The sequence below is a fragment of the Nicotiana tabacum genome, chromosome 9 (assembly GCF_000715075.1).
Source record: "Nicotiana tabacum cultivar K326 chromosome 9, ASM71507v2, whole genome shotgun sequence".
NCBI classification, from domain to species: domain Eukaryota; kingdom Viridiplantae; phylum Streptophyta; class Magnoliopsida; order Solanales; family Solanaceae; genus Nicotiana; species Nicotiana tabacum.
Genome location: NC_134088.1, coordinates 30,730,715 through 30,746,695, shown reverse-complemented (window position 1 = coordinate 30,746,695; position 15,981 = coordinate 30,730,715). Strand labels below are relative to the sequence as shown.

At 40.9% G+C, this 15,981-nt stretch overlaps 1 protein-coding gene across 1 annotated transcript; it reads right to left on the bottom strand.

Moving 5' to 3' along the window:
• Positions 1-304: 304 nt before the first annotated feature.
• On the bottom strand, positions 305-4,092 carry LOC107760040 (putative mitochondrial saccharopine dehydrogenase-like oxidoreductase At5g39410). Its single transcript, XM_016578064.2, has 3 exons — positions 3,853-4,092; positions 1,729-2,643; positions 305-1,081 (listed from the first exon to the last, which is right to left on the bottom strand). The coding sequence occupies exons 2-3, from the start codon at positions 2,494-2,496 to the stop codon at positions 392-394; spliced, it is 1,458 nt and encodes a 485-aa protein (XP_016433550.1). The 5' UTR covers positions 2,497-2,643; positions 3,853-4,092; the 3' UTR covers positions 305-391.
• Positions 4,093-15,981: the final 11,889 nt, after the last annotated feature.

Below are 15,981 nucleotides of genomic sequence, written 5' to 3'. Positions count from 1 at the left end.
TTTGAAAGATATAACACTCTTTATTTAAAATACCTCACTATAATATTACCGATACTCACTATTTATCTCACAGACTACAATCTATGGATTACTCTCTCTAACTTCTATTGCTTCTCTTTGTTTTGGTGTATTTTCAAATGAAGAGAAACTCCTCTATTTATAGCAAGAAATCCTTGGCCTAATAGTGGATATGATGTCATGACAAATGTTATGAAACTTTGGTCCACAAATTTTTTATAGTGGATATAATGTCATGATAGCTTGGTCCATAAATTTGTTATAGTGAATATGATATCATGACAAATATCACGAAAACTTATACCTTTTTAAAAAAGAAGCCAAATTAATGGTCATATTACACGTGATTAACCCATCACACATAACTACCATTTTAACTAATAGTTTTCTTTGAAATAACATCAAAAGATATTCCATTCTGTTGAAGCCTGTCTTGGAGGTCTGTCGGGCCAAACACAATCCCAGGAGGGAAAACACCTCCCTTTGGAAGATTGTCTCGTTCCTTGAGCAAAACGAGGGCACACTGGACTAGAATGATTGGAGTTGTCGAATAGCCAATCTCAGGTCCCATTACTCTTGTAATTATCTCGGTATCAGGTTTCTTGTTTCCTTGTGATGCAAGATTGCCATCACTATACCCGTGTCCAACAAACCACATCTTAAAATTAGCACTTGCCACTTGATCTTCAGTTGGACCTTTTTTTTTGAAATATCCAAGGCTGAACACTGAAGGGAAATTCAAGAGCAGCCATCTGCCGATACCAGTTTTACCAAAGAGACCAATGAACCAGCCAACTATAATGAAACGAACAACACCTAACAGAGATTTCGAAGCTATTTTCATACCAAAGTGAGCTGGCTTTATGCTAGACCAAAATGCCTCCCTCCTCTCAATCTGTTCGGTGCTTTCGTTAACACCAGATAAACCACGAGGATCTTCAGCCAAACATGAAAGTGTTCTCCGGACTACAGTTGCATCTGCTGATGGTAACCTTACAGCCCAAAGCCCAATTTCCTTTGGGTGGTGTACCATTGGACCTTTAGGAGGGGGAGGACCGGACATCTGAAACAAACAGGAAAATATTGGAGTGTGAAAGAGAAATAATATGTTTCACAGAATCTGATGTGTTATTTAAGAAAACACAAATGGTGCTGTGCACATTGGTATAACAGCGCGGAAACTACCCTAACGTAATTGACTGCGTGGACATTAATGACTAACGTTTATTCGCATAATGACTAATATAGTTCTAAGCTTTAAGGATCAATTACTTCTTAACGGTCATCATTTCTCCAGTGAAACAAAAGAGTAGTGAAGATAATATAGTTATCAAGGATTTGACGTATGTGATTGACCTGAGCCTTTAACACTTTTTCCCACAAAAATCATGGGGTACTCCACCCATAGCCTTCATCTTTTGCGTTCGAATCTTATAAGTTTTCATATTGTACCAGAGTCAATGTCTGATAAATCCGTATGCGTAAGTAACTCAAAAATCGGTTAAATTAGGAGGGAGGGTGTCGAGTTGCATTTATCGTGCATGAGCTGTTTAATGGCTTTCAAAAATATCTACTCCTATAAAAGTCTTTAAAGTTTTTGGATCGAATGTTCAATTCTTTCCAATATAACTTCATTAAAAGTTTGAATATATCTTCATACACATTGAGCGAGATGAGTATATAAGCCATGTTATGATCATAAAATCTTACCACAGGACGAGCCATCTTAGGCCGGGAGCGCCTTAGTTCCTGTAACTTGTCCGCATTAGCCACACTAAGCACCGCTGACTCATACGTCCCCAAGTTTCCAACAATTCTCTTGTCCGATTCTAAACTAATGTAGGCATCAACCTGTGTATGAATTGCCGGCGGCAGCCACTGTCTCGAATTGAACATCCAGCCTAATTCAGCAGGAATAGAATCAAAACCACAGGCCGAAACAACTAAAGAGCTCATTTCCACAGCCTTCTCATGGTACTTCATTTCCATCCTCTCCATAAACTCGGGCTCTCCACAAATATCCATGTAATCACATCCAGAGTCAGCACAGGCCTTAACAACGGGCTCACCGTATAGACGAAATGGGCCGACACAGTTGAGAATGATTTTAGCCTGAGACGCGAGGTGGAGAGAAGATGGGTCGGTGGTGTCGGCGGTGAGGATTGGAATATGGGGTTGTGGATTTGAACGGGAGGCCCATTGGAGTGCATGGGAAAGTTTTGAAGTGTTACGGCCTGCTATAGCTAAGCTTTTTAATGGGGAAGATGGAACGTTTAGGAATTTGAGAGCTTCTCTAATGACGTATTTGCCTGTAAAACCTGACGCACCTAAGATTATCACGTCGTAAGTCGTGTTTGGATTGTGTTTTTGAGACATTCTCCTGCTAGATATCGTAATACAAGTTGGATGACGTGAGTTTTTGAGATAAAGTCCAAAGTAGTCCAATATCTTTGGAGAAGTCATCTTATTAGTCCACATTTTTTGATAAAGAGGTCCAAGACTGAACTTCCGTCAGTTTTTTGGTCTAGAAAAAAGCCACGTACACCTCACGTGATCTTTTATTTCCCTCTAAAACTTAAAGCCGGAGCGCAGGATCCCGCAAAATGAATCCTCCTGTATTGTAAGCTGCCATGACAAGGACAAAGAGAATTTAACATCACAAGTTAAATGAGGAATGATAAAATCACTTAGAAATATGAAGTCGATGGGCTTCAAAATCTACGGATGCAAGAATATCATTGATGGGTCCATTGTAAACTCTTTCTAAGTCGTATCTAAGTTAAAAAATGTGGGTTCATGTGATTCCATGCTCCTCTCCCTATATTATGTATAATAATATTATATATTTTTCAGAATTACTTATCCAGTTTCATCTGAACCCAGTTCTTTCAATATAGAACATAAATTTATGTATAAAAATCATTAAAATTGCAATAAATAGTTGATGTAAACCCATAACTTTAACAATATAATATGTTCAATACTAAAAGTCTTAAAAGTTGAACCCATAAAGTCTAAATCCTGATACCGCCTTTACGTTCACCCATGTTCAAAGATTCCTATGGTGCAATAGTTATCGGGTGCACATCTATAAGTGAAATTAACGATTCAAATCCTACACGATCTTGTTTTCGGCACGGAGCATATAGATATATATATGTGAAGATCAGTAAAATTTCAAAAAGTATATAATTTTGAACCTATAATTTTAAAAGTATGGTGGGTTCATGGTAAGCAACTAAATTTAAACCCGTCAAATATAAATTCCATAGATCCACCTTTTTACAGTAGTGCACACATCCTCTTGAAATCTTAGATTCGTCTCTGTTAAATCACAAGATAAATATAAGGTTTGCATATATACTACCCTTCTGAGATCTCACTTATAGAATTTCACTATATGTTGTTATTATTGCAAGAAAAGCATTCACACGAGCTTCTTTCACTACATATATCGCACCCCTTTTCTCGAAGAAAAAGAATGTTAAAGTTTTGGAAAAAAGGGAAGAAGCTAAAAATATGGGACAATATGGTAACTCTAAGAATTCTAAATATTTTGAAGTCCAACTATATAACCCATTATGTTTATAACAAAACGTTTATGAAAATGACGGAATCCAACATGCAATGCAGAGCATGAGAACGTAAAAGCGAACACTTATGTGCTATCAGAATCAAACATCAGATTCTATAACGAAATCAGGAACTCAATACTAATTATTTCATTTTTTTTCAATTTGTTAGTCCTCAATATACAAGAGAAGAGATACAAAAAATTAAACTAAACGGAAAATTGTATTCTAACATAGAATGGAAAAACCTCCGTATTGCTACCTGATGACAAAATGAGGACCGAGCAAGACCAAGCCTTCAAACAGTTTCCTTAATTCCTTTACTGATTTTCACTAAGATTTCATTGTTTTAGCTCTTTGTGTAGCGCATTTCATCTCTTGGGTTTTTGATTTGAGGCTTTTACAGCTTAAATAGGGAGCACGGGAGAAAGATGGCCATTGGATCAAGAAGGAGTTGATCCTATGGCTATCATTCACTCGCTCGTATTCCCTTTCATTAATGGAAATTAAAGGATGCGAGCCTGTGAAATCTGGCATGAGGAGGACTTGAGAGGAGCAAGTACAAAGATTTGGTATTGGGGAGAGTGTTTTGCCGTAATGAGGGGACAAAGCCATGAATGTGACGCTTTTTTTTATCAAAGATTTTGTTCTCTTTTTCCCCCTTAATATAATCGACTCACTATTTAATTCCATATTTATAGCCGGTGGTGGCTAAATGGTTAAAAGAAAATATTTATTCAGGGTTGGATATTGAACTTTTTAAAAATGGGTCAAATGTGGATAAAAATCATATTATCTACTTAAAAAATGGATAACTAATGAGTTTAACTTTTATATTTGTAAAGCCTTAAATTGGGGTTCCTCAAGGTTAAAAGACTAGGAATTCATATTACTCGTTAACACATTTTTTATCGTTATTAAATATTGATCGGGCCAAATAATTTATCCGTTTTGCATTACCTATCCCCATTATTATCCTATCCTACATTTTCTGACTCGACCATTTTCTGTTAGGTATTACCTGCTTTTCATTTTTAATGCTATCCTCTATTTTGTAGCAGCACTGCTTGGCAAAATTAAAATTGAATCACCTCATTTTTTTTTTATTTTTTTATTTTTGGTCAACAAAATAAGCATACTGAAAAAATGAATAATTATCAGACTAGATAAGAGGCATAAATTTTAATGGTATAGCTAATAGCTGATAAATTGTGAGGTAAAATATAATAAAAAGAGAGAACAAGGGTTGTGATGAAGTGACAAGTAATTATTCTTTATTAATCAGAGGTCTCGGATTTGAATGGATACCGGGTGGGAAATCAAAAAAAGTTGTAGGTGAGAATGGTCCATACTGTACTGCACAAAAGTTTTGTATGGTCACCTCATCATGGAAATGGACCCCAATATATAAACAAGTTGGTTCCTCTGGCACTGTTGCAGTGTAAAACTCAATCGGAAGAGGAAATGACAATGAAGGAGTAAATGTTAAACCATCTCTTTCTCTTGGGTGACTATTCACAAAGGCATAAGAGGTAGGTGGAAAGACGTAAATATATAATGTGTATATCAGTATATGTATTGTATTGGCCAAAAATCTGCCCTTGGAATATTTAGCGTAAAATGGCATTAATGAATGTCATCGGTCGAGCTCGCCTAAGCCATAGCGAAATTAATGGTCGCGGTGTCGATATAAGTCGTGGTCGAGATATCAATAGAAATTGCAGTCAAAATGTCAACAAGTGTCGAGGTCGAGATCGATTATTAGTGATAAAACTTGTAACGACTAATTTGTCAGAATATGGTATTAAAAGGGGAATATTCTAGTGAATATTATATTCCTGGTGTTTGTACTATTAGGGTTTTCTAAGAAAATGAGCTCATATATATAGAAAGAAGAGACAATGATAAGGGCATGTAATATTTTTCTGATAAGAACATTTTTGAGAAGAAGACTCCCTTTCGGATAAAAACACAAAAGCTACCTTTTTATAAAGATTCTCGTTCATATTATTCCCGACTTTTCCACCAGATCCAAGGATTGTTCGTGCAAATCTTGGATCTATCTGTCATTCACCGTTGTCAAGCAGAATATTTACTTTGTCCATTCATTATCGGTTGAATCATTCTTTCTATTTGCATAAATACCATTTATTGACATTTATTGTAAATATATCTCATTTAATGTTCTTATTGCAAGAATATTTCATATTTATTGTCATCAATCATATGCGAACTCAGTCTCATCTCTCGTGCATCCTTATACTTAATATCTAGAGTCATTATCTTTAATTAGATTCCAACCTTCATTATATAAATTTAATAGTTTAACCGGAGATTATATTTCTTGGTCAAACAATTTGGTGCCGTCTGTGGGGATTTTCTAGCTATGCTTTTTAGTTTTTTCTAGATCTACAACCGGCACTGATTGCTGACGTGAAAAAAAAAAAGAACCCTTTTCTCTCCGCTTGCATAGATCTAATATGGAAGGTAACAGAGAAGAAAGAGTAAGAATTATGAGTGACCTCCCAACCAACCTCATGGACATCATCCACGAGAGCTCAGAAGCAGAGAACGAGGACACAACCCCAATGCCTCTCCTAGGCGAGGTGGATCACCCCTCCCCACTGCAGCATCACAAAATCCCTTGGCAAGATAACCTCCACATCCATGGGAGAGGAGGCACCGCCAGCGATAAAGAAGCTTCTTGAAGCCTGGTTAACTGATACACTAACCAGCGTCCTCCATAAGTCCGTTCAGGGCGCGGACATAGCGACTGTGAGAACCTGCGCTATGCCACCAGAGAACGAGCAACATGATCAACTCCTCCCCTCCCACGGCCTGCAACAACATGTATCAATCACAATGTTGTTAATAATGCAGGTAATGACGCCCTCACAACCATTCTGAAAAGGATGGAAGGAATGGAAAACGAGAACAAGGCCACTTCGGGACCAAATGAGAGAGCACCAAGAAAGGGTCGATAAAATACTGGGTGCTCCTAAGTTATTACCGAAGAAAGATGCCAGTCGGTTCGTCGAGCAGCCGTACAGTGACAGCGCTGCCCCGGATGCCATACCGAAGACTTTTAAAATGCCGCCCTACTTGAAAATATACGATCGCACGACCGACCCCGAAGATCATGTGACACACTATGTCACCGCTGTGAAAGGCAACGACCTCACAAAGGAACAAATATCCTTTGTTCTGCTAAAGAAGTTCGGCGAAACCCTCACGGGAGGAGAACTAACCTGGTACTCATAACTACCAGCCTATTCCATCGAAACCTTCGAGGAAATGGCCGATAAATTCGTGATGGCCCATGCCGGAGCCAAAAAGGCTGAGGCGAAAGTGAATGATATCTTTGCTCTCAAACAGTCACTAGGAGAAAGACTTAAGGATTTCCTCGCCCATTTCAACCGAGTGAGAATGACTTTCCCCAATGTATTAGAAGGAATAGCGGTGGCTTCTTTTCAAAACGAACTGAACAAAAATGGTTCGAGAGAGACAAGAAAATTACTGAGTCGGCTTATGAAATACCCCCAACAACTTGGGACGAAATACATAATATATACTGTGCCGAAGTTCGAGTAGATGAAGACGACCTCAGTACAAGCAGAATCCAGAAAAGATCGGAGAAGTGATATCATAAGAGATCCGGCAACCTCACGGCCAAACCGGGACCGATATCTCCCATATGTCAGAATTACCGCTATACCCTCATCCCGCCATGAAGAAGGCCCACCCCTGCCAAGAACAGGGACTCACCAGAATAAAAGAGGTATGCCCTATTTATTATCCGCTCACAATTTTTGTGTGTCACCTACAGAGACCGTCTACGCCCTGGAGAATCTCGGGTCAAAGGTGAAGTGGCCGCAAAAGATGAGGTCAAATACCAACGGTTTGGCATTCCCTCACTATGATGCTCTTGTTATTACTTTACGAATTTTAGATACTGACTTAAGATGGATCATGGTAGCTGACGGAAGCGGCGCGTGTATTATCCATCCCCGAGTACTCACACAAATGAAACTCGAGGACAAGATAGTTTCACACTGCATCATACTAACGGGTTTTAACAATGCAGTTGAACGAACAACTAGCGAGGCCACACTCCCCGTCCTGGCGGGTGGCATCACTCTGAAGACCACATTCCACATCATGGATCAGGACACGACATACAATTCAGTAATAGGGCAACCATGGATACACACCATGAGAGTTATACCCTCCAGCTTATACAAAGTCATCAAATTTCCAACTCCATGGGGGATATTCAGCATACGCGGGGAACAACGTACATCTCAAGAATGCTATCGCATCGCCCTAGACTACACAACCACTCAACAAATGAAAGACAAAGAGAAGGAAACATAGCAATCAATAGGGTCGAGGTCGGTAGACGACAACATCAAAGACGTCATCAAAGACCACGATGTGGCCGAGGCCACAGGATCGACTATAGAGGACCTCGACCCCGTTCAGTTAGATGTCAACGATCTCAGCAAGAAAGCTTACATCGGCTGCAAACTCCAAGAGCCAGGTAAATTCCGAAAATTCTTAATTGCTAACGCGGACCTGTTTGCTTTTAGCCATGCAGATATGCCAGGTATCTCAAAAGAGATCGCCACACACAGATTGAACGTCGATCCACTCTATCCCCTGATAAGGTAGGTTTGACGTAAGTTCAATTCCGCAATCAATGACGCAGTGCGCGAAGACGTGGAAAAATTATTGGAAAATAGCTCTATCAGAGAGTCGAAGTACCCCTAATGGGTCGCCAACGTGGTCATGGTAAGAAAGAAAAATGACAAGTGGCGGACGTGTATGGATTTCACTGACCTGAACAAAGCTTGACCCAAGGATTCGTTTCCACTACCTCATATCAACCAACTCATCGATGCGACAGCCGAACATGAATTGCTGAGTTTCCTAGATGCCTACTCGGGCTATAACCAGATCCTTATGGAGAAAGCGGACCAGGGAAAGACCACCTTCATCACCCACCAGGGGACGTACTACTACAGGGTCATGCTTTTCGGACTAAAAAATACGGGGGTAACTTACCAAAGACTGGTGACGAAAATGTTCAAAGAACAACTCAGAAAAATGATGGAGGTATACATCGACGACATGCTAGTTAAATACAAAAAAAGAAGAAGATCACATCGATTATTTAAGAGAAGCCTTCGGCATACTCAGGCAATACGACATGAAATTGAACCCCGAAAAGTGTGCATTCGGCATGGCCTCAGGAAAATTCTTGGGTTTCTTAGTGTCGCAACGGGATATCGAGGTCAATCCAGACCAAATCAAGGCCATAGAGGCTATACCAGAGCACTTGACCACCAAAAAACAAGTCCAAAAGTTAATCGGCCGTATCGCCGCCCTGTCAAGGTTCATCTCGCGATCCTCTGATAGGTGCCATAAATTCTTCAGCATACTTAAAAAGGAAAACGGCCTCCTATGGACCCCTGAATGCGTCCAAACATTGAAGGAGTTAAAGGTATACCTATCCCTTCCTCCGTTTCTCTCAAAACCGGAACCAGGACAACCTCTCCTCGTCTATCTCGCCGTATCCGAAGTAGTCGTGAGCGCAGTCCTAGTCCAAGAAAGTAAAGGTATGCATTATCCCATCTATTACATTAGCATGACACTAGTCGACGCCGAGATGAGGTACCCCCACCTTAAAAAAATGGCTTTGGCCTTAGTCGTAGCTTTACGGAAGCTTAGACCATATTTCCAATTCCATCCTATCTCGATCGTCACAACTTTCCCCTTAAGAAGCATTTTACACAAACCCAAACTTTCGGGCAGATTAACCAAATGGGCCATTGAACTAAGCGAGCACGATATCACATATCGACCGCGAATGGCGATAAAAACTCAGGTCCTCGCCGACTTCAGTGCGCATATACTGCCCGAAGTCGAAAAGGAAGCCCTCCACACTTCTCAAACACACGACCTCTGTGTCCTATACACCGGCGGCGCATCTAACGCATCGGGGTCCGGGCTGGGACTCGTACTCGAAGTCCCAACAGGCGAAGTGATTCACCAGTACATAAAGTGCCCGGACATACCTAACTACAAGGCTGAGTATGAGGCTGTAATTGCAGGACTAAGACTAGCACTCAAATACGGGGCAAAGCGGCTAAGGCTGCCCTGCGATTCTCAGCTCGTGGTCAACCAAGTCATAGGGACTTTCCAAATCAAGAAGCAGAGGTTACAAAAATACCAGACCAAAATCTGCAAACTATTACCCAAGTTCGACCAGATTCCTCGAGCACAGAATATCGAGACAGACGGCCTTGCCAAATTGGCAGCAGCTACCAAAAATATCACAACCGGAGATCAAAGTGTGGTCCACCTCCTTAATTCGTCGATAGACCAAATCGAGGTAAGAATCGTAAACCTAACTTGGGACTGGTGCAACCGTATTGCTACATATTTGCAGGACTGTATACTCCCCAATGATAAAATAGAGGTCAAGAAACTGCGGATACAAGCAACTAGGTATAGCATTGTTCATAACGACCTGTACAAAAGGACATATGGCGGCCCCCTAGCGAAATGCTTGGGCCCAAATCCTTGAAGAAGTGCATGAAGGCCACTGCAGAGCTCACTCCGGCAATCGAGCGTTGGTCAGGTGCCTAATACGAGCAGGATACTATTGGCCCACCATGAAAAACGAAGCTGCAAATTTCGTGAAAAAATGCAAGCGATGCAAGAAATATGTCCTAATGATCCACCAAGCGGGCGAACAACTACACTCAGTGACTTCCCTTTGGCCGTTCATCAAATGAGGAATGGATATTGTGGGCCCCCTCCCAACAGGACGAGGTAATGTACGATTTCTCTTGGTTTTAACTGATTATTTCTCTAAATGGATGGAAGTAGGAGCATTAGCCCAGATATGCGAATAGGAAGTAATCGCCTTCATATTTAAAAACATCATATGCCGCTTCGGTCTCCCCAAAGAAATCAGCTGCGACAATGGACCTCAATTTGCAAGGAAAGAAGGTCGCCAATTTGTTTTAAAAATGGCACATCAAAAGATTATTGTCAACGCCTTACCACCTCACAGGTAATGGGAAAGTGGAATCCTCAAACAAGTCAATACTGAACATCATGAAAAAGAAACTCGAAGACGCCAAAGGACTGTGGCCAGAGGTATTACCAGAAGTACTCTAGGACTACCGAACAACACCAAATGCAAGCACCGGGGAAATGCCATACTCATTACTCTATGGGACTGATACAGTAATACAAGTCGAGGTCGGGGAGCCCAATCTAAGGTACTTCTGCGAGAGTGGATCCCAGAACGATGACAGTAGAAGGCAAGAACTCGACGAGGTCAAGGAACGAAGAGATATGGCTTACGTAAGAATGGTCGCCCAAAAGCAACAAGCGGAATGCTACTATAATAAGAGGGCACAGATCAGGCCATTTAAAGTCGGGGGCTACGTGCTTAAATCTAAAACACAAGCAAGGAAAGACCCGCGAGAAGGCAAACTGGGACGACCCCTACTACCTCAATTAATTAAGGGTTACATTCGACCTCGTTCGAATTAACACCTATTCGGCCCACGGTCTCAATTAATTAAAGGTTACATTCGACCTTGTTTGAATTAACACATATTCGGCCCACGACCTCAATTAATTAAAGGTTACATTTGACCTCGTTCGAATTAACACCTATTCGGCCCACTGCCTCAATTAATTAAATGTTACATTCGACCTCGTTCGAGTTAACACCTATTCGGCCCACAACCTCAATTAATTAAAGGTTACATTCGACCTTGTTCGAGTTAACACTGATTCGGCCCACGACCTCAATTAATTAAAGTACATTTGACCTCCTTTCGAATTACTACCTACTCAGCCCACGGCCTTAACCAAATGAAGGCTACCTTCAACACCGTTCAACCCACTCAAGTTTGTTACGACAAAGGAAATCAAGCAATAAAATCAGAAAAACACACAAATCCGAATAAAGAAAAGAAGCCAGGTACGAACAACAAAACTAACACTTCATTAATAATATCTTTTACAAAGGCTGCACGCCTACAAAAAGTTCACATGCCCGCGGCTAAGACAAAAAAGAACTAATCACCACCCGGGTCAGCAGCGTCACCTTCTTGATCATTAAGACTGTCTTCACTCACCTCATTTCCATCGCCAACGGGATATTCATCCTCGTCCAAGACATCCTGGTCAATCCGGTCCACGCCCGCACCCTCCTCGTCATCGCCAGTTTTCGGTGTAAAGCGGTCATAGCCACAAGAAAACTGAGCTTTACGTTCCTTAGCACGTGCATTCTCAAATTCGGCTTTTGAAACATCCCCTGCCCCATCAGATCCCTGAATATATCTGGCTGGGCCTCGCCGTGAATCCATTCCTCGTACAGATCCCGAGGAACATTAGGAAAAGTAGAAGTGCGGGATGAGGACGACTAAGCAAATAACTGTGCCTTTTTGGCCTTGAGGACAACAACTCGATCACTAAGGCCCACAACCTCTTTTTCTAACTCCCCTATCCACTCATCAAGCCGCTCCTATCTGAGCCTAGCCATCTCCAAAGCGCAATCCCGCTCAGAATGGATAACACGGATCGTGTCCTCTTTAACTTCTGCTTTTCTCGCAGCTGATAACTGGGCCGACTCTGCCTTTACCAAGCTCGCCCCCTTCTCAGCAACCTCGCCACTCAAAGCGACTGCTCGGAGTTGACATTCCTTCAGCTCGGCGCGCAATGAGACCACTTGGGCCTCGACTCCCATGCTCACCTAGAGCTCATCTTCTTTGTCTTTCAACGCCCCCTCGAGCTCACTACATTTTCCGATGACCTTCACCAATTCGTCATCCTTCTCTATTAGCTCCCACCAAGCCGCCTGCAAAGCTCGCGGTGTTTATTACGATACTAGCGATATTTCCGCTCCATCTTTTGGAAAATGGCCTTACGCCTTTCCTCTCGGTGGGAACTTTCGATATCCAATATCACTGTCTGAAAAGAAAGCCAGAGCAAGTAAGAACAAAATCATATTCGACATGAAAAACAAACATAAAAATGAAATACCAAACTTACCCTAAGAGCAAGGCCGGCTATGCTCTTCGACAAAGTGGAGTCCTTTAGTTTCTCGAGGGTCTTACCCTCCATATCGGAATAGAGGGGACCAAGATAAAGGACCACGTCCTCTGTATTAACTAGAAGATCCTGGTTTAGAGGGATCGCAATAGTCCGCGTGGTCCACTCCAATCTTACCTTGAGCCGGTGAATCCTTCTCCAATCATCCTAACCTCATAGGCATCCATATCAGAGCCCGTCTCGTAACCCTCTTTGGATACACTTTTGTCCTTCGTGTCGACCCGAGAGTAAGGATCCTCGGCTGATAACGAGGTCGATGGATCACCCCTTGTAGGGCATCAAGGACTCTCGCCAATGGCCCTTCAAAATCCGTTTCGGCCTCAAGGAGCAACGTACATCCTTTGGCCCCTGACGACAGCGGAATTGTGGGCAGTTGCTTGGAATCATCTCCGAGGTTTATGGTCGCCATTTCTCTGACGACAAAATCCTCCATTGTCGAACTCCCTACACGGATATCTCCCTCATTGATATCTACAGATCACCTCTTACGGGGAAGAAAATTATCATCATTCAGCGACGATCCATCCTTGTCGTCCTCGTCAATTAAATGATGCACATTGGAAGTCGAAATCCCCGCTGTAGAAGTAGTCGATGATCGAGCAGACCTCACCGCAGTAGAATGAATAGTAACGGATTTCCTCTTGAGGAATGCCGGAGCAGGAGTCTTTTGCCTCATTGACGAGCGCAAAATACACACTTAAATTGTGCTCACTAGTCAAAGATAGTATAGTATAATATGGTGTCCACAAGGATTGGATTTAAACAGTATTATCGTAGTTTGTAGCTAGATTGCTATCTAGGAGGATCAACAATGGAGATATATATGAATTCTAACTACAAATAACTAAGAATCTAAAGCTATTAACTAATGACAATCGCACCAAAGGTAAGTAAGAAAGTTATCAATGAGAGAAAATATGGCTTGATAGGATATATGCAAGATAATTGTTCGGGATCTAACTCTAGATAATTCACTTCTAATATTCAAGTGAGTCTCTCGAATTCACTTAATTATCAGTACAATTGTTTAGTAGAAACACCTCTCTCGATTAAGTCTCAACCTCACAATATGAATCAATTTAAGCTCGGTGAAGATATGCAAGAATTCGTAATAGATTGGTATTTAGGAGAACCTCTTTCGAGTATCCTCCTAACTAGGTTTAATCAAGGATTCAACTAGCCTCTTTCGATTACTTTGAAGAATCTATGAACTCATCCAACAATATAGTGCAAATATATCACAAGTTATGCATCTTTCGATTACAAGAACAAGTGAACATAGATGCAATAATTTAATCTTCGAAAAATGATTCAAATATATAAAAATAGAGTTATAATCCACAAACAACCATCAATACACCAAATCCATCAAAACCCAAAAGGTTCTACTCCATAGACATGGAGAAGTTCTTCACAAATAAAATAAAAGTATAGGAAAACATAAATACAATCCAAACCCGGATCTTGAGTGAGGAAGGAAGGATGAAATCCTTTTGCTCTTGCTTCTCCCTCTTCTCCTTAGCTTCCTTAGGTCTAAGGTATGTCAAAAGTTCTCTAAAATGGTATTTTTGTGTATTTAAGCCGCCCCAAAAATAAACCCCGGACGAAACTAACCTTTTCTTAGTGAAATAGGACTCTTCCCAGACAGGACATGTGTGGTCGCGCACCTGGGGACCTGCTCGCGCACTTGGTCGCGTATTTTGCACATTGTTCTGCCCCAAGTGCATGATCGCGCACCTGGGTGGTATAAGTTGGGAATTTGGGAAAATGTAAAACATGAAAGTTTAGCCCTTTTAATTATCTTTCCAATGATATATTGTGGAGCCCAAATTTCTAATCGAAAAGTTATGTGCATTTTACTGGCCAATGCGCAGTATACCTGCTCGATTCTTCGTTTCGTTCTTAAAGTGCACTATCATCCATTGATCCCTGAACATGATCACAACTTAATCCTTGGGCTTTTACTCAGATTTCAAAGCTCCAAAATAGCATGAATTCATGCCACAACATCTACATAGCTCGGAATCACTCAAACATTGCATAAAATACACAATAAGTGCAAAACACGCCAAATTAAAGCTCAACATAAGTGCAATGAATTAGAGTGCAATAAGCGACTAAAACACAGGATTATAGCCTACCATCAGCACCCCACACTTAAACCAATGCTTGTTCTCGAGAAATCAAACTATACTTCACATAGACATGACCTTTTTAAACAACTCTCTTAACTCATCACACCAAGAATAATAGAACAGATTATGCACAATATCATAATACCCTCGCCTCAAGATTTGACTCAAAAGCACCACGCATTTTTCACAACTCGCTCACTTACTCTAACACAGAGGTCAATGACAATACCTTTCCTTTATGAATTAAGTACCCTCACACAAGAATAACGAGTAGTTCCACACAAAATAAAGTTTAAGAACAATTAGGAACTCAAGATAGGAAGAATTCGCTCACTCTCAGAACAAAATTCATGTGCAACAAAAGATGTACCATATGCTTTCCCTTAGTGTACTACTCTACTAATTGAACTTATTCAGTCAAGGATCAAGTAGGACTTTATTTGGTTATAATGTAGGCTGCGGGACGGGTAAGATACCTACACCTCCCTAAGCACTTTAGTACATACAATTGACCGTTCAAAACCCCACACTTATGTCAAACCATAACTCTCCCTTTACATAAATATACGTCAACTCCCAACTTCTTTAAGCACAAATACATCAAGAGTTACCACTATCAATGAATATAAACTATTTGTTTCTTCATTTTCTTTTTCGATTCAAGTGGCTCATACTTTTTTACAACAATGCACTTTTCTTCTTATTTCAATAGTTCCACTCAAAAGCCAAACCAACCACCCCACACTTCAACTTTTACAAAGTTCATACCCAATTCAAGTGCTCACGAGAGGTAAATGGTTCAAATAGATGGTCAATTCAAACAAAAGGGTAAGACTTGTAATGTGGTTGCCAAAGAAACAAGATTATAGGCTCAAAGGGGGTTAACTAAGATACATAACAATTTGGTGGGTAAAAGCATATAGCTGGCTCAACAAAGAAATGTCTATATCACTTCCAAGACTGAACTAAACTATTATTTCGCTTTGCAAACACACGGGGCAAGTTCTAGACATCAAATGCAATGCATAGAATAACACAAAATCTCACACACATATGGCACATAACTCACTCAAGATTGCACTATCAAGACACTCTAGTCAAAGCAGTTAAGCAAAGTT